General features: G+C 42.6%; 1 protein-coding gene across 3 annotated transcripts in view; it reads right to left on the bottom strand.

Annotated features, from left to right (window-relative positions):
* RAPGEF5 (Rap guanine nucleotide exchange factor 5) overlaps positions 1-20229 on the bottom strand; it is a 164774-nt gene that overhangs the window by 84129 nt on the left and 60416 nt on the right. For 2 of the 3 annotated variants that reach the window (XM_037383646.1, XM_037383645.1), the window contains exons 8-9: positions 17289-17365; positions 11566-11691 (exon numbers count right to left, since the gene is read on the bottom strand). In XM_037383646.1, coding sequence (XP_037239543.1) covers positions 11566-11691; positions 17289-17365 — 203 coding nt within the window. Of the gene's footprint in view, positions 1-11565; positions 11692-17288; positions 17366-20229 lie in introns of those variants that run through there. The other variant, XM_037383647.1, reaches the window with a different exon arrangement.

Below are 20229 nucleotides of genomic sequence, written 5' to 3'. Positions count from 1 at the left end.
GTGGGAGTGGAGTGTCAGAACAGATGGGTCACCAGGAGAAAGCAGCTTCTTTCTGTTACCAACTGAGACTGTGTGTAAATGACTGGTTATTTCTACAGTGTGGAAAAAGGTTCCATAAGTAGTCCTTGTAAGTGACCAGCTTTGCTTTTAGCAAGGTTTGCAGTCTGTTTAATGAATAAACACATACAGCACATGCATACACAGGCATCCATCTCTACGCAAGGAGAACTGAGGGACCACAAGCACCTCAGCTTTCTTGGTGGAGGAAGGTTCTGCCATATCCTTGCTGAAGTCCTGAGAAAGGCCCCAGATGCAGGATTGCCACCTGCAACATGCAGGATTTGATGGGTTCCCACTGGGGCACTGGGCACTGCTCAAACTCCTCTGGAAAATCTTGCAATGCCAATGATAAAGCAGTGGGACAATCCTCCACGTGGGCTTAATTTACTTCTTCTGCCTCTGCGGGAAATAGGAGTAAAGAACTCTCTGCAAAGGGAGTTTTGTTTAGAAGCCACATGCTTCTTTTACACAAGTTCATCAAATCTAGGAAAGAAAAAAGAAATCAATATAGCCCAATGATTAGCTCACTATAGGTACTGCGTACAGACTGACAGATTGTTTGGACAGACTGAATCAATGTGTTGATTCCATTGAAAAGATTCAGGTTTCACACATGAGGAGACAAAGCCAGCGTGTTGGTACACTTTCCAGCTATTTGCCATCCACAGAGGAAAACCCAAGCCTGAATGTGTCTGTTTTTTAGCTCAAAGCTTGAACAACCAGGCTTTGCATATGAGAGCTGAAATCCTGACCTCTTCACTCCAGCCAGCTCTGATTAGTGTCTTCTCCTCTGACCCTGACCACATCAATTCTCTCTATTAACCTGCTAAATATGGCCAAATAGCAAACACTGCAAACAGTAAATCAATCTAACAGTTGTATTTGTATCCACATATATGTTTTAAAGGTTTCTGTAGTGAATAAACCCCTACTTGAAATACCAAAAGTATTTTGTAAAAAGGCCTAAACTGATATTGTGTTCATTGAACAAATGTTAGTGCTCTACAAAAGGGAAAAGACACTGTTGTATTGCAACCAAACCAAAAAGGTGATGCATATTTACATTCTGTGCTTGGGTCCTACTCTGTGGAAAGAGCAGGTTCTTTTTTCCCTTCCAGCACCGGGCTAAGGAGAAATGCTGCTCCTGACAAAGCACGCACAGGTCTGCTCCCCTCACCTTCCAGAGAAAATGGGGACAAATTAAGGGATGGTGCTCTCAGTCCAGCCCCTCCAGGTGAGACAGCAGTGTCAGCCAGGCTGGTGGGGGGACAGAGCTGATGCACAGCAGCCAACAAAGGGATGTGAGCTGTATGCCTTTCCCTTGATCAAAAAGGGCAGTGTAGTTCAGCATCACCCCCTGTTCAGGGCTTACCCTTGTTCAGAGCTTGGAAATTCATCTAAGACGTGATTTTCAGCAAGCTGTTAAAGGAAATACCATCTGCTACTCATGCTCTTCCTGAGTTAGGTCATTCTATTATTTTCCCAATCACCAAATGAGGCTAAAGTACTTTTTCCTGCAACCAGCAACTGCTGCCGCTCCCACACGTCACAGCCTTCCCTGCCTGGATGTGCACGTTCCAACCAGTGACAAAAAAAGCAGGGGACTGACTGTCTGCCACATGGTATCAGAAAATATGTTCGAGGAAGGCCGCAAGGTCATTGTTAATTTCAAACCCTGTTTCATGTCTCCACATGAAACATCTAATTAAAACTTTTCACTGGGTAGTTAAAATGAAATCCACGCATATGCACTTGAGACCTCATTTTCATGTGCTGTGAATTAGAATATAGGAGGTGCTGCACACAGCAGTAGGAACACTAACCAAGGAAGGAGAGGGGAATACCTGCTTTGATTTAGAGGAAGACAGTCAGCAAAAATACCGCTAATCGCCTGGGTTTTCATTTCTTTGCTCTTTGTGCTGCCACATGCAACCAAGAAAAATGAATGCAAGCAGTGTATTAACTGCTACCAAATCAGCATTCTCCACAGGTGACTGCATGTCAAGCACATCTTGCAAAATGCCACCACCTTCCAAGGCTATGACACGACAAAAGCATTAGACCCTAAGGGCTATACTCTGCTCTTACCAAAAAATACCTATCAACATCAGCAGGAGCCGAATTAAGCTTTAAAATGCAGACACGGTGAGTGACAGAATGGCCAGAGCAAAAGGACAAGGTCTGGAGTTTTTAGGGATGTCTCATGATTAAAATAAATCCTGGGAAAAAAAGAAGCCTGCAAGAAACGCAAGGTCAAGTTGCCCTTTCTTGCTACAGAAGAGGCTTCAGCAGTGGAGGCAGAAAGAGACACTATACAGCTGCCCCTTTCCAAAAAGTCCCCAGTGCAGACAGCCTGACTCTGGCACAGGGGAGGCAGCTCAATATAAGGAAAAGGCTGAGTCTTCACACTGGCGTGCTCCAGGTAGTCTCCAGCGCCTGCCTACAGCGACAAATACCAACAAATGCTGGTAGCATTTGTTCCAGTGAGGTCCTGACACAGGCTGTCGGATCTCCACAGAAAGCTGGGTTGCTCTGGCAGCCGGGGAGGGCTGTGGTGCCAGCCCAGCAGCACCTGAAATCAAACGTGACCCCACTGACTGCAGAGCACCCTGCCACTGAACAGCACTGACCTTAGCATAGACCTGCAGATTTTAGTAAAGAGTTTGCTCTGATGCAGCTTCTACTCCAAACAGGACCAAAGCTTGCCATGTGGAAGCGTGTTGACCTGTTTAACGACACTAACCACACATGTTCTGCATTACTGGCCCAATCTCCACTTCAATGAAACTGAAGATTCTTCCTGAACTTATTTAGGAGGATAGGGGGGAAAAAAAAAAAAAAAAAAAAAAAAAAAAAAAAAAAAAGGGAGAACTGCTGAAGCACTGAATCCTTTTTACATGACTGATCTCTGGGCAGGCTACCAAATCTCAGAAAACTTCCGAAGAGGATGATGTGGTGAACAGCCATCAGGTTCTGGCTTATCAACAAAGATTTCCCATTATCTTGGCTGTTTCTTCTCAGCCAGGTCCACTATAAGCCAAAGCCAGGTGTCCTTGATTGGTTTCAATTCCAAGAGAAAAGTCTAGTAAAACAATGAATGACTTAAAAAGATCTGCACCATTGAAAGTTGAAGGACAAAATTACTTCTGAATTTCAGAAACTGCTTGGAATTTCTGACTTAAGTTTGCATGGTGCATATTCAAAGCATTATCACTTTCCTTTTTAATCTTTTCAAATTTACATAACAAATCCCCTAACTTGACAGAGAGATCAAGGCACTTTTGTTACTTGGGGAGTTCCCGGGACAAGAGTGGAAGTAATTACATGGAAATAGATAGCAGGATACGTCCACTGTATTAGCAGCATAACTGGGAGTTTATCGATGTCATAAATCAGAAAAATAAAGAACATTCAGAACATCATCAAATGTATTGTTCACACAAAGAGAGGGATGGAACAGTAAATTTAAAACTGGAAAACATTAGAGCAGGTGCTTTGAATTCATAAACTGGTAACTCCTACTTCTCTAAAGGGAGAAAATGATAGATTAACTTTATGTAAACCTTTGGGCAGTCTAGAAACAAGCAAGTAAGTGGTTCAGAATTTGGAGAGAAACACAGAATCAGAGGAGAGTGACAACTTGCAGATGACAGCTTTCAGAGAGTTCCTCTGCTTTTTCACATAGATAAATGGAGCAGAAGGAACCACGTTTTCAGTGTTGGGGCTACCAAGAACTGTGTAGTCCCACTGCCCGTGAAAAACGGCACTCTTGTCCTCTACTTGCTCCCCAGATGCTGATCCCCACTTGTCATTCATCCCCTTCTTTGTGCACGTAAGCCTTCATGAAGCCACGTGGTGAAGGACAGATGAAAATTATGCCAACCAAAAAAACCCCAAGAACGTTTAATTTCACCCAGGTCTGTTTCTGGATTTGGTAAGTCACAAGGCTTTGGGGAATGGAGGAAGAAGGCCACGTTTCACTGTGAACAGCAGAGCAGCTCTTGCCAGGAAGGGTCATCCCTGACACCACATTTCATTCTCACCCCAGATCCATATTCCCATATCATGAGGGAAACTAATCCAGTTGGAAAACAGGTGTGTTTATTTCATTTTTCAGCTGCACTATTCCATGTCTCTTCACAGAACACAACACGGGGCAGCCCAAGGCTGGGGACAGGTTGGGGGCGGGGTAGGGATGCTGCCAATGGCACAGCCACTAAAGCGATGCCTGAGGAACTCAAGGGCTGCATAGCGGCTGCAACTGCTTGGCCTTGCCTCAGCTACGCTTAGGTTTTTAAAAAACATCCCCCAGCCCTCAGCGGTTCAAAGTCCAACGCACTTCCAGCTTGCTGGGATCCCCAAACCACCTCTCAAGGATCTCAAAGCAATTCCATCAACATTCATTAACTGCTGCAGGTTTTATAGCACCCCTTCAAGGTCCCACATGTTTAAGACCCCATTTTATACCTGGGTAAACAAAGGTGCAGAGAAGTGACATGATTTGAAGAAGGTTACTTATTAAATAACCGATGGAGTCAAAAATAGAAATTCAGTGTTCTGGCTCCCAGGTTTTAGCCTGCTAAATACCTTAGGCCCTTTTTACCCCTTTCCCACCAGTAGCTGAAGTATTGTCCCATACAGGAATGAGTCACCGTTCCACACCAAAGAAAGCCCAGCATGCAAAATGTGTATGTGGAATTTCCTTCTATACAAAGTAGTTTCACGGTACAGAATAAATCAAAGAGGAGCAAATTAGGCTTTCTTTTCTTTTAAACACTAGGCCGAGCATCTGGAGGAAAGAACGTATTATGGGAATTTGTAACTTGACTCAAAGGGAAACAGTGACTTTCCCACTCAGCATGTTCCTACCCTGTTCTCACAACATATCATGTAAGCACAAGCATGTCTTCTCTCAAGTGTTTTATTCTTACTGAAAGAAGGACTGCATCGTTTCACCACTATTTTGCACTCCTGGCAAGAGGGCATTCTCCTCCGAAACCCTGGCCACATTCAATAGACTCAACAAAAGGAGTAGTAAGTCCTCTTTGAAGTATGTAGTAAATAAAAATTACTTTTCTTATTATTTTAAGAAAAGTGTTGAAAGAGACTGAAACAAAGCTTTTCACAGCAGCCAAACGATCCCAGTCCCACACCTGAGCAGGAGGATCTTTATCTCTGGCAAACTTTTCATTTCAGAAAGATGCCTGTGACTGTTCTGCACTGAAAAAGACATCCTAGGACCTGCAGAAGTCTTTTATTCTCAAGATAAAGAGATGAAGAACAGGTGATCCCCTGGGGCTATGCGTTCATTCCAGCAGATGAAAGATCGACCGTGTGGAATAGGACACTCTCTCCAGAACATGACGGAACTAGATTCAAGTCCCTGTTCCTCCTGATTCCGACCAGAGACTCGAACTTCAGGTTGCCTCCACAAAAAGCATGTACCTACCTCTTAATTACTTACTTTTACTCAACACAGAGCTATAAACTGACAATCTCATTGACAGACTCGTTTTCTTCTTGGCTTGTAGTTGAAGATTAGGTCAAAATTGCAAACTATCATCTTACCCTGGTACAGCTCTTTCTGCTAACGCTGGCAGATCTAAGAGGTATGAAGGGAAATGGTGAACTCCTGTGCTGATGTCCTAAATCCATTCTCTTTCAATGACTTCAGACATCTATACCACTTTGCAGCTATTCAAGCCACAGAAGTTTCTGCAAAAACATGTACAGTACTGTAGTTGTTATGTCCACTTGATCCACAGCTCTGCAAGAGATGCAGAACAGCTTCCAGAAGCAGTAAAACTGCACTCAAGCTACCCAGTAGATCTGTCCCAGGCAGAGCAGATACAACAAAAGCAGTGATGATTTTTTTTAAAAAAAGTAAAGCACAGATTTCAGTCACTGACTGCGTTCAGACATTATTTGATGTCATTGGTTTAAAGACCATTTTTCCATCAGAGCCCTGATGACTGACCATCAATTCAACAGTACATCAGCGCAAGGCCACAGCTTTGTCAAGCTACAAAAACTGCAGCTCTGGACACGTCCTGACCTTCATTCTTGTCTCCTTGCAGGCGACCAGCTGGACAGGTAGGTGCACCCTAAAAATAACCTTGATGTGTCATGGCTGGAATTTCCTCAAGAAATTCCTCGGTTGTGAGTAATCTATACAACGTGAGGCTCTAAATCGTTAATCTTCTTCTGTAAGCCTTTTTAACAGCTTTAGCCCAACCACCAACCTGCTTCAATGAGCAAATCATCTGTCTTCTTAATGAGGCCGCTGATTACAAAAGTTAGTACCCATAAATTGACAAAACTATTCTTCAGTATCTGTTGCCCTTCTGAAAACATACCTCTCCCCCTATAATATACCTCTTTCATCTTGAACTGGCTAAGTCACAGAATCAATACATTCAGGCTGTATGTACTTACATACTTTTAAACAGTATGTAACTCTAATTAATATATACATTAAACTGTAAAGAGATTACAAGGTGGATTCAGGAAACATTCCCCTCCCCATTGATGCATGGAAGTACTGGAAGAGCCCCAGCCTAGAATATAATTTATGTAGTTGAATGAAGAAAATCATATTCTTTAGTTCTCTAATGAACGCATTAGAGAATCTTAAATTTCCTTTGAACATTGGTGTCAGTTTGTAGAAAGCTTATTCCGTTGATCTGACCATGAAAACAGTACTATACATAATCTAATGAGTATTTTCCCCATACTGATGAGGTGAAACATTGACAATTTTTCTAAGACAATGACACTATAAACAGTCATGATTTTCTTAATGAATGCAATGCTTCATTGAAATGATAACTGGAAACACTGTACAAACAGTATCATGTCTATTATAAAGGCATTATTTGAGTTGTAGTTGCTTAAAAGGAGTTCCATAAAAATATGGTTTAGTGCAAATATGCCTCAAATGCATCTCAAAATGTATGCTTGAGCAAAAAAAGCTATGACAAATTACTTCAAAAGGCTTCACGTACAGAGCTTGCTTTCTATATTATAATTAATGCTAACAGTAAGCAAAATTCTCAAAAAAGCAGGCTCATTTTATAGCTAAATATTTTAGTACAGATTTTTCATCTATTTTCTGTCAAAGCAATTGTTTTAAAGGAATGTAATATTTGAATAATATAAAAATACAAATAGCCAGTTTTACATTTCCCTAGGCTTATGAGTCTGATTTGAATGCAGTGATAAAATTAGAACTGCAAGCTTGCAGCGTTATTTTTACTTTATCCCACATATGGTAATAAAATAATTTCTGTCTGTTTTAGACAACCATTTTATTTTATTTATTATTAATACATTGAATCTCATTGTAGAAATGCAACAACACAGGGAAAAAGCTTATCTACCTGTTTAGAAGCTTATTTACTACTACTTAATTCTACTCATTAGCAAAACAAGTTTTAGGAAACCTAACACATATGGTAGATTCAATGCCTTAATTAAGAACTTTATTCTAACACATTAGCAAGTGGGAATGGGGAAAAAAAGTCACTATAATTTAGCTTGTGTTTTCCTCTACAAGTCTGTGAGCAGCATTACAGTTAAAGCACTTTGCAAGTGTTATATTCACCAGAGAGGAAGCTGGCACTGTGTGCTACGGAAGAACACCGATTCCAACGCAGCACTAACCTGGTCACAGCAAGCTTGCGGTGCCAAAACCAAGCAGCTCACATATAACAGAGTTTGAGTACAAAACTTTTTAAATTACAGGACTTGTTCAGGATGCTCTTTTTTATTCAGACCGTAAATCTGAAAAGAAACACTAGCGTACCAGAAACCTGAAACAAAAGCAGTATGGACTTTCTGACTTGAGCATTTGAAGTAAAAATGTATGCAGGTACAAAATCTTTGCATATATATATACCACAATTTTGCACCCTACAGAACGCATCCAAACTGAAGGAATCTATTCCCTCTCCCATCACAGTCCCAAACCAAGCTTCCCTCCAGTGAACCACCCCAGCTGTCACATATTTTTCCCTCTTTCAGACCATCTGCTTTTTCTGAGAAAACACAATTGTATTTCATCTCCTTCTGAACCAGCAACCTAAACCAACCCATGCTTCACCTGCCCATTGTGGACCACAGATGTCCAACAGCACACCTTGAAGAATACCTTTAGGTGTTTTATCTGCCTGAAAACCTCAAGAAGACCAGACTCTTGTGCATCCACGTCATCTACCTTTCCTACATGAGTCACTAAGTTCTGTCCTCGAATTCAGATGAAGATGGTGTTTATTTATTTGAATGATAGGAGGGCTCACCAGCACTCCTCACAGCCTGGCTCCCCGTCATGCTCCACACCTCATCCGCCATACAGGAAAAGTTACTGGGGTCATTGGGTACCAAATTCTTCAATTAGACTGAGTTGTCTTCCTTCTTCAAAGGAATGCAGAAAAATCAGCAAAGCCCAACCATACTACATGTGTGTTTGCTGTTAATGCTGAAAAAATCATGTGAGGTCATACTAATCTGAAGGGACCTGCTTTAGAAACACAGTGGGTAGCACTGGTGGCCCAGCTCCATTTCCCATTACGTGCATGGGACACAGTACACAGACAGGAATTATGCACGTGTACACTTCTAACCCTGTGTTTGGGGAGGGGGGTGGTGGGGGGTGTGGGTGTGGGGGGTGGGGTGGGGGGGGTCTATGTATGTGTTGGGGGGGGGGGATGCGTGTGTGTGTGTGTGCGCACATATTCCTGGAGGAGAACAAATGAGAACTCTGCTTAAGGCAAAAATTCCCCCTTGGCCATCTTGGAAAGAGCAGCTTTACTTCCAGGTGGGTTACAAAGCCCCCAGCCTTGAACGACCACACTGCCCTGGGCTGACCAAAACACACAATCCTGTAAACCAGCAGCATTTCTGCTGCAGGATGGGCTGCCAGGAGGCCAGGCCAGGTAGCCAGCTCTCCAAGTGCAGGAAGAAGAGCCTGGCAGGGTGTTCAGGCATCTCATTTAAAGCCTGAATGCCATCCCTTTGCGGAAGGCAGATCATCCATGAAAGCACAGTTTGAGGTCCCCAGCAGGGAAAGCTGGTGAAAGCTTTAGTCCAGGGATACCTCCTGAGAAATGAGGGCCCTGTGGAGAACGAGCAGAGCCACTCCTTTTTACTGTCTACATTGGGTGCCCATTACCCTGTGTTTCTAAGAAAGAGATGTACGAGTAAGCTATGCTTTTAAAAATAAAAAAAGAAAGAAGGGCATGTTACACATAATTTTGTAAGGACACCACACCCTGAACATGTTGTTCCTCTAACATTTACAGTGAGCACGAGGGACCAGGCAGCAAGCCGATGCCAATGAATCTGCCATCACTTCTGTAGCAGCAGGATGAGATGGAAAGGTCTGAAAGCCCACATCCGAGCAGTACTCACCACGACCCAGCCTGCTGCTTTTCTCCTTGGAGAAAAGAGGGAACAGCTGCCCCGAGCAGTGAAGTCTGCCCAGCCAGCCAAATCACGCCACCTGCACATGCACCAGGGCAGCTCTCAGACCACAAGGGAGGAAGGGAGGGAGAGGAAGGGATGGAAGCTCACAGCTTCCTGGACATATGTGACCCACTGCTCCCACCAACGCAAAGCGTGGGGGTTTTTCCAGGGAAAGTAAATGACCTGAGTCAGCTAAACCGAGAACCCTACAACAGCCCTTGCCCACGTTCAGTAATGCTTTCTTGGTGGCCACAGTAGAGTGGCTGGGGGCTTGGCAAATACACCCACAGCGAGGGCTGCAAGTCTCTCCTACATCTGGGCATGGGCTGCCCAGAGCGTAGGGAAGAGTCACGTCACCCTCCACCCTGCAACACCCAGCAAAGTGCAGAACAGGGTGGGGGAAGCACACCACCATTTGTTATTGCTAGCACTAGCTGCAAGATGTTCCCCACCCAGAAAAAAAGGGCACAGGGGAAATGACCTGGGCTTCTGCGGTCTCTCAGACGACATTTCTCTTTCCTGTCCCCTCCTAGGTCTAAAGGCACATCCTTGGCTGAGAGCACTAGCTGCTGCCTTATACCACTCAGAATGGACATGCGCAGCTTGCTCTAGCTCCTGCTAAGCTGAAGTCACTCGTCTTTCTAAAGAGCAGCAATTGCTAAGTACCATACTTTTCAAAGGAGAAGAAAAGCTGAGCACTTCTTTCCTTTCCATTTTTGGAACTGTACTGTAATCCATGCAGCTACAGAGCTGCAGCTGACACCACAGCACCCTTTGCAATGACCGCAGCAAGCAGCAGAAATTTCTACTGAATTTTTGGAGTATCAGTCCTGACATTCCCCTCTCTTCTATGCCCACAGCATCTATAATCTTGCTTCCAAATCCTGAAACACAACAGAAACCTTCCCTGGCTTAAAATCTTTTAGGATTAACCTAAACTTTTAATTGTGCTTTGCTGATACAGTTTAAAGATATACAGAAATTCTGCCAGATGTCCATGGCTAGCAGCTCAGCTGAGGAACAATCCAGTCTCAGGGATTTGAGCCTGGCGAATTACCGTCCTCCCTCATGCACACCTACTGATACAATTACATGTTTAACTACACCAGACTAGACCTTATACACTGCCGAACGGAACAGTGTGAAGCTTGGAAATAAGACTTCATCTTTCTCTTTGCCTTTGTGCAGCCTTACTTCAGTAGGAATGAGCTTGCAGATGAGCTGAAAAGTATTTCTTTTCTAAATCACATGCCTTTTTTCTACTGTCCAGTGAGCAGAAAATGGAATAAATTACTTATACATAATAGCAAGACATATGAGGACTAGGTAGGATTTTTGTTGTTTCTTGCAGTTATTATCCCGGGCACCTTTAGATGAATATGCAATCAGAATAGAAATCTTTACTAGGAGAACAAAATTAGGATACATTGTGCTATAAGCAGAACAGTCAAGTTTTAGTGCATTTTAAATCCAGTTATTAACATCTGAATAAGTGCTTTCAGAAGCATTACACAGAACAGAATGCTGCTTTCTTCAATGTAACTTTTGGTTGAAAACACAATTTTTTAAAAGCAACTGCTGAATTCTCTATCCAGACCATTCTTTTTAATTCACACTGAAAAGCTCCAGCCAATACGTGCACCCAAATGTATCAGCAGCAAAGTAATTTTAAGACAATTTAAAGTACATGAAGCACTCTTATACCTTATACTTTATTTAAATACATCCTAAACCCCAAATATTTCATAATCACTAACCACAATTTGGTAGAAAGCATCCTGAAATCATCTGCTATGTCCTGTGTGTATAAGACATTAATAACAATAACTGACAGTTAATGACAACACAATACTTTAAGTGTGTTGACAATTATTGAACTGAACGCACTTCAGAGAAATGTAAATGCCAGAGGAGAGCAGCTACAGTTCCATGACTAATGTGTGCCCTGGATTCTGACCATCAGCTTTGCTATTCCAGTTTTGTGACCTAAATCTCCCTCCCCTACCAGAAAGAAACAAAAAAAACAAACGAGAAATGTCTTACGTGTTCTGCCTTCTCCGGTGGTTTTCTATCCGCCTGCAAAAACTGGCAGTTCTCTCTTGCCAGCTTCTGGACCAGCTCAATCCGTCCGATGTCATCTCTTCCCTGAAGCTTGCACAAAACCCCTGCCTTAAGGGTGGGAGAAAGAGCAAACAAATACTTAAATCCACAGTCCCAGGACATGACACCACCACAAATTTCAACCTTAAAAGAAATGCATCTGTTTTCTCATGTTTGTGGTACTTCTGTGCTGCTTGCTGAACACAAATGAGTTGCTGCTTCCTGGGAAACAACTGGAGAGGAGCTGAGGCACAGAGAATCTGCAAATGTATCTACTTTGGAAGAGCGAAGGCAGGGCTAACTAAACCAGCGCTCCTCTGAGTGTGACTATCAGATACACTGTGTTTTATTTGTTCCTGTCAGCCTGTTTCCTGTTACATAAGAGAACAAGAGCAAGAGGTTAAAAACTCATGGGAAAGTTAGCCAGGAACAGCCCTGGAAAAAGAACGAAGCGCAACACAAGGCACTCCTAAAAATAACAGGCTACAACTCCCTCTGCTCCCGCTCCAAACATTTTTCACGTATGCAAGCCTCAGGAGTTAAAAGACAGTTGTGCCACGTTTATTTATTCTGTAAATAATAAATCAGTATCCCCTGGTTTTGTTTAGGGAAGAAGATGAAATTTGCTTTAAAACTACGTTACAACTATTTTTTGGCTACTGCTCAGCCAGTTATTCAAGCTATGCTGATAGTATTTCATCAAAACTTTCAGCACTGGTTGTTTTCTAAAAATCCTATATCTACCTGTCTATCTATATCCATATGCATATATATATATATATACACACATGGAAAGCAAGAGGGAGGGAGAAAAAGACAGATTTGTGCTTGCACACAGGCATGCCAGACCCATCACAAGGTTAGGTGATGAGGGCTAAATCGCTCCCAGCAAAGTCAGTGCTTAATATCACTGTCCATTATTTGCTTATGTATGTAGTGTCCGCGTAACCGAGACCTGGCTCAGTGGTACCACATAGCTTTTGGTAGCCCAGATGTTTCCTGATGGGAACAGCATATGCCTTGGGAGGGCCAGTCACGCGACATGGCTACGGTATTGCTGTACCACTTTAAAGGCAATCTGCAAACAAACCTTTTTGCCCACTTCCTCCACCCTTTTCATTCTACTATTCATCCTGAGTTCAACTGAGTTGGTATCTACTCCAAAATACACAAAACATCTTGTAAGTCAGGTCCAAAAGCCAGGGATGCCCTGACCACTAAACCACAGTGTCCTGCTGGCTCCAAGCCTTTGGCCTTGAGAAACTGCTGCTCACGACAGCTGAAGGTGTGAGAGTGCCCACCCAAACCATCCTACAGTCTGCTGGTTTCTCTGAGGAAGAGGGAAACGTGGGTTAAGGTTTCTTCAGCTGAGGAGTAAAACAAATTTACTTTCTAAATAAGTACTTTAATGCTGATGGGAAAAAATGGATTCTATGACTAAGTGCAAAGAGTCATCCTTACGGAATTATTTGAAAGAAATTTTTACATGCCTACATTGCTCTAGTCTGGATGAAGGCATCTCCTCACAAGCTTGCATCAGGCATCTGTGCTCTGGAGAAGAATTTCAGATACAGCCTGTGCTTTGCATGTCCTATGCTTAGCCCTCAGCCCCCTGAGGAACCCAGCTTTCCCATACAAGGAACCTACGTGCTGGTTTGAAGGTCAGAAATCCAAAGAGAAAACAAGGAATTGCAGTGCCTAACCTGAAGGTCCTTACGTTTTCTATGAGATTAGCTTTTTAACTTCTGAATTGAGGACACAGATTTGTAGCACAGCATTTTCACCTGCAGATCAGGAATAAGACTGATTTTATCAAATGTGGAAGCATATACTGAACTAGTTGTCCAGGCTTATTTAATCAATAGACATAAAGAGGTACCTAAGAAGGTAATTTTTTTTACTCTACAGTAGACATTTAAAAATAGTCAGATGAGTCGTTTCCTAAAATTCTCCTTCTTCTCCACTACTTTACACAGGGAACATAGGCAACCATCGCAGACTTGGCTGAAGACTGATGTCTGCACTTCACAACACTTCGATGGCATCAGCTAGAGCCAAACCTGCTTATTTCATGGCTTTGGGATGTTTCTAGCAGAGTATAACATCTGTGTGCTGTAATCCCCCCAGGCTTTTAGGCTTAGGACAACTCAAAGTCTTAGGGCCTGTTAGGGTCTCGAGACTATAAAGATTTATAGTCTTTCTGGATCTGGGATCTTAGTACTATGGAATCACTTTTCACACCTTCATGTTTCACCCAGATGAGTCAGACCATGACTTACGAGTGGCATAGACCGTTACAAGTCCCCGTACTTCAAATGTCAGATGGACATCAGCAGAAATGCGGTGTTCCCTCTGCTGAACAAACACTTCATGATCTCCAGTGTATGAAGCAAACCCACTTACGTTAAGATGAGGGACTTCAGCTGTGGGGTAACAGTTGGCTTCAGCATGTTCAAGTGGAGGAAACACCCCACAGAAAGACAACTTTCTGGACACGAGCCCCTCTCACCCCTCGGTCTCTGCCGGTGTTCAGACAGAGCATATCAGTGCTTTCTGCGTGAACGCGCAGCTCAGGGAAGAAGTAACTCTAGATACAAGCCAATTAGCCCTGCCATAAATATGGTCTGTATTCAAATCAGCAATTTCATTAAAGAACCATATTGTCCTGTTTCAAATAACTCCCAAGAAGAAATCTTACATTTTAACCTGTTCCCTCCTTCCTCAATTATTCCTTAAATTAGGAATTACAGAGAATGTGAAAAATACATTTATTTTATTTGGTTTCCAGAGGTTAAAAGTTCATCTAAAAAATTTCTGGGAGGGCTAAGGTATTATTAAATTAATTGTACATGCTTGGTTCTGGGAGTAAAGTACACACTTGAAATATGAAAAAGCATGTTTAGCCTTTTGTAATTAAGAAGAAGATGATGAATCCCTCACTTTTAATTCTGATTTCCTCAATTATTCTTACTTTCCGCTATAAATCTTTCTGCTAAGTACTTATAAGAAAGCATCCTGATCAACTAATTAACTGATGACAGCTTCTAAAAGTTGGTTGGGAAGATGTTGTTAGAGTCTCCTATTACTGGTCATTTTCACTTGTCAATATAAATTGAATTTTCAGGCAGTGCTTTTGAAGCTGTTAGAGGAAAGGATAAAGGCAAGTCGCCCTACTTGCAAAGTGCAGTTTCCATTTGTATTTTGTGCAGGCACACACCCTCCAAAATCCCACATGCCCAGATATTGGTGCTTAGTCCTCTAATTCACATACACCAACAGATATACAAATACTAACTTATGTGAAGGTGACAATCGTAAAGTTATGTATTTTAACTGGCTTTAATTTAAAATGAATGATAAAAGAATGTAGGAGCTTTATAGTAAGGCTCTTACTACCATTCACAGCCCAAAATTATTACAATTAGAGGTGTTTATGCAATATTTGAAATCAAATCAAAAAGTTTAACGGGAAGGAAAGTTAATTAGTCACTACTGAGTTTGGAAAAGCAAAGATGCTGACAACACATTTTCTGTTTCAGCACGTCTATTGGAAAATATTCCCTCTGTAAAAGCCAAAAATGAATATGCTAGCAGTGACATGGAGGTGAATTAAGACATCCCTAGGCAGACAAGATGGGATTTTTTTTATTTACAAGCATGCTTGCACCAGTTTTGTTAACTAACTCCAATGTAAATGAATCCTCAGTCCCACAGCGTGGTGGTTAGAGCAGCCACCACACCCTGCAACTCTGCTAACAGAAGAGGTTTGTGGTGGTTTGGGTTTTTTTCCACAGCACCACTGTCTCCCATGTCTGGTGAGAAAAACCACAGTTATTACAGGCTTCACCTTTGATGAACCTGAAAACTTAAACCCATATGCTACTGCCTCAAAAGATCATTTGCTTTGCCCCAGCCACATGCACAGTCTCAGTAGAGTGGAAAAAAACCCCATTCACACCCTGAAAGCAACCTGTATTCTGTGTTTGCAGGATGCTGCGTTTATGGCACTGACAAACAAATTGGAGCAACAGGTGCTTTGATAACGCTCCTGCTCTCCTCCTGGTTGCGTACATGAACACTTTTGTTAACTGCTCACTTCATAATTGTTTAATTTTAAACATGTTTCAAATTCTTTCAAACCTTAGAAGCTGGTTTCCAGCTAAATAAAAGCTGAGTGAATAAATATCCCAATAATAAATTCTTAGGGGCTTTTATATCCTGCCCATGTAAATATATTAGCTGGCTACTTAGGGCTTCGAGTACACATGTCGTAGTCTTTCTTTTTACACCTCTGACATAAATGTGAACATTTTCAAAAAATAATAACTACAACAGTCAAGCAAGACTGAGCATACATGAAACCTGAAAAAGAAAACAGAAAGCCAGATCTTTTGTGCAGTCAGGTCAGTATTTCCCCTTGGGTCTTTCCTATAGCTCTGTAACATACACCTGAGCTCGAGAAGGCTGATCCTCAGCCCCACACTGATATGAATTAGGAATCAAAGTCAGGTAACAAAATTGTCACACATTAGGGCTTCTACTACACTTCGTTGTTTGTTGTTTTTTTTTAATAGAGTTGGAACTGTGTGCAATTAAGAAAAGAGCAGGCCATTTCTGAACATCCTGCTTAAGCATGACTCCAAAGGGCAGGCTAGTAAAGCCCACATACATCCTGATGCAGTAGGGATATCTGCACGGTCCCCAAACCTTCTGCCTGCACTCTCCAGGTGCCTGCCATGGTCCAGAGCTGCTACCAGCGCTGCCTAGAGCCCCTCCTGGGCTCACTGTGGCTAAGGCAGCCCCTGCCTTTAGAAAGATATACATATTGCTTCAGCCAGGCTTGCTCACAGGCATCAGTGCAAATCCTGTCTTTCTTGCACACAAGTTTTTAGCAGGCAGGGTGTTAGGAGATAAATCAGACAGGAACTACAAGTTGCATCTGTGGGAAGGAGAAAAGCAACTGGTGGGGAACGTAAGATTTCAAGAGGAATAGAAGAAAAAAAAAGTCAAGACTGGGTAAAATCGATTTTAAATTAAAAGCAATAATCAGTACCAATACAATGAGCAATATAGTTGCATTTGCACAGTTTGAATGCATGAACTAAATGATTGAATGAACTGGAAATTAATCAAAAAAGATTCACAGAATCAAAAAGTGTAAGCAACTCCACAAAAAAATACTCTAAAATGCGGTTACATTTCTTCTGAGCAATATCTAGAAGCATGCTTTGGTTGTAAATGAGGGACATCAGGAAAGGAAAGAAAAAGGTTGTTGCTTACACTCAAGTGACCAGTAAGTATCCTCATATCATTGCATGTCTACTTACAGTGATTAAAATTCAATCAAAATGTCACATGCCCGTGCCTCCTAAAGCACACCTTATTTTATCTTCACATCTGGTATATGTTACGTGTATGCTCTAAAAAGAGCAGAGATATAGTTGAAGAATGCTGTCCGATCGCAAAACCATGGGATTAATTCCCAGCATAACCATCAATCTTATTCTAAAGAGTCACATAAGACAATATATAGCAGACGACCCCCTTCCTAGGGCTCCCTGTGCAGAACATTGAGGAAAATCCATTTCCCAGAGATACTGAAAGCAGATCTTTCAACTTGTATGTCTGAAAAACTTCCCAAGACACTATTAATCTCACACATTTACCTGAGCATCAGAGGTATCCTTGAGTTCTTCTAGTCCTCTTATTTCTTGACTGCTGTTCTCTTCATTTTGATGAATTGCTAAAATAAGAAAGAGGGAACGTATTGGAAGCAGGCAGGTTTAAAAAGAAAAAAAAGTTGTGGATCAAACTTCTAATTTCCAGAAGGGTCAAAATCAGAGTTATCAGTTTACCTAGCTGAAGAAACGAACACCACTTTTGCAGGGACACATCAGACTTCTGTATTGCAACCAGCTGTATCTATAGGTGGGTTTAGTATCTATAAGCCAAGATACCCTTCCAGTCAACATACCCACCTATTATATTTTGGTGGGACATTAAGCCCTCAGATGTTCTGAAATGTAACACATGGCGGGTTAGGAGGGTCAGACCCGATGAAACACATGAAAAGTGACTTTACCTTACACCATACTCATTTACTTACAAGCACCATAGTCAAATATCCATCTTGTGTATGCACAGAGTGCTTTGCCAGTGTAGCCATAGCAGTTGTGACTGAAAAACCATCCCTGGAGTGGCAGAGCTGGCAAATCCATTTCCTGACGAATGCCAGGCTCATGGTTTTGCTGGAGGGGCAGGAGGGTTCAGCTGGTGTGCTTCCTCTTGTCCACCTCCTCTCGCCTTCACCCCTGGGTACATGAGCTGGTCATCAGGCTGTGTCCGAACAGCCACAGTGGTTTGGGACAAGGATCACCAGTCCTGTTTTGCTTTAAAACAAAATCCTGAGGCAGCCCAGGATTTGATTGATGAAAAAACTGGCTGTTGAGCAAGCAAAAGGGCTGGCAGGTAGCAGTGCCACCTTCACCAGTCACCCTCACCTAAATTCTCCTGAACCCTTAGCCTGAATCTTTAGACATAAAACCAGGTTACCACGGCTGAGCTTAAAACATAAAACCAGGTTACACACGGCAGTGTGAGCCATGAGGTGTAGCTTGGTGTGTCTGCATGAGTGCTCTGGTTCTACTGCAGACAAAAAGCAGCCTAACCTTTAGGCAGCATCCAGCAAAGTTAAAAGTAACTTTAGAGTGTTCTTGACCTCTAAAATAAAGCACATAGATTTATTTTCTTTTTACTGCAAGATTTCTGCTGATATTGCTATGTCATATAGGGTATAATTCTTCTTTCTTCCCCCACAGTCATGCTATCAATAAAAAAAAAGTAATAAAAACATAATTATAAAAGGAGGGGTTGGGAGGAGTCATTTTGTCAATACAGTTTATTCTATTCAGGGATCTTTTTTAATCTGTTACCAAAGGAAAACAAGTCTGGTATAAATCTTCACTAGTGGGTCTGCTGGCATCACTTTACCAGCCAGCCTCTGAAATTCAAGGTGAATGCTGAAAACACAGGATCAATCTATAGCTATAACAGAAAGCAAGTATAATGGGGTTAGATAACCCAGCAGCATTTACAGCCAGGCAAAATGAAAACACTGGGACATTGTGGCATATCTCTGCCCCAGGTTGGAAAAATAACAACCCCAGGCAGCAGTACCCAGTGACTGCCCCAACAGCCCCGTGCGGCCCCTGCTTTCCCAGATTTCCTAGGGCAGGGTTTCCCAGGCCAACCTATTCCATCCACGCAGACTCAGGCTCTTGCAGCCCCTTCCCTTGTAACCCACCTCCCAGGCTTCTTCCCCAAGAGCCACCTCGATCTGTTGCACACTCTCACGCGTACGTGACCCCGTTCTACCCACTGCCGCTGTGGGAGATGCAAAGAATTCAGGACATCCATTGCAGAACGCTAGTCAGAAGAACCAGCACAACACAGAACACTGTAATGCCAGAAGGCATTAGCAAATGCTGAAAAATCATTGTTTGAGCAACCGCAAATCACTTATTTCTGTGGCTGTGTTAGCAGAAACACAACATTTCCCCAACTCTCCTTTCAATTTTCTGATTTCTCCTAAAATCAATTTGCTGTAGCCACTGATGGGCAAAACACCCTCACAGACACTGGCTATTAATCACGGCATTTAAAGGAGTGGCACCTTGCTAGTAACAAGAACACAGGTCCAGCTTTAAGTGATTTCCATTGATCCCGCCAGCTTTTCCGACAAGCCGGAGCAGATGGGCACTCCGCAAACAGCTGGGCCAGGGGAAAAGGTTAGTGGCAGCCAACTGGCTTCTCATCACCAGCTTCTAAGTGTCCCCTTCCCTGCCCAGTGCCAGGATAAGCACATCAGAGCATTTTCCACCAAAGCAAACAGGCCGATGTTCAAGGAGCAGCACGCTGTCGCTAGCCTGGCTGGCTGGCAGGTGAGCGAGGGGACGGTATCTGGCCCAGGAGCTGTCACAAGCAGTGAACACCCAGGGCTGAGGGCAGCAAAATCTTATACCTGGCACAAAAAGAAAGAGAAAGAGGGTGCCTGTCCACAACCACAACAGATACAGGTATCCCTTTAGTACTGAACAATTTTAGCATCAGCAATTTTAAAGATGATGAGAAAAAACCCTCAACTTAGATGTACCCTAAAGGGAACAGCTTAAAAAGAAGAAAACTGGTTTTATCAGCAATTTCACAGCTCAACTCTAAAAAAAGCTGAAAAAAGTTCATAATCCAAACCCAGCTCTCATTGGCGTCAATGTTGTTTAGACAGTGTAAGGAATGTAGAAAAGAACCAGTAAATATTTTCTTAAAGGAAAAAAAAAAAAATCAGCCAGAACTTGCACTGATGTTCTTGCAGCCCTCTTGGGAGAGAGGGAACAGTCGGCCTCTTTTTCATGGAATTTCCATCATGAACTTGATTTTTTGTGTCCTGTCCTCTCTGCCTCTTATCCAAACCCGTAAGAACCAGGCACTGTTGAACCATTTAACTACATGCAGGGAGCAATACTGAAGGAATCACACCGCCTCATGCATTTTTTTCCACTGCAAGAATGTAGACCCTTGAAGGCTGAAGTGGCCACACAAATGAATAACAAG

This window comes from Falco rusticolus, chromosome 4 (genome assembly GCF_015220075.1).
Source record: "Falco rusticolus isolate bFalRus1 chromosome 4, bFalRus1.pri, whole genome shotgun sequence".
Taxonomy (NCBI): domain Eukaryota; kingdom Metazoa; phylum Chordata; class Aves; order Falconiformes; family Falconidae; genus Falco; species Falco rusticolus.
Note: the sequence above shows the minus strand (reverse complement) of the source record. Positions and strands in the feature narration are given on the sequence as shown.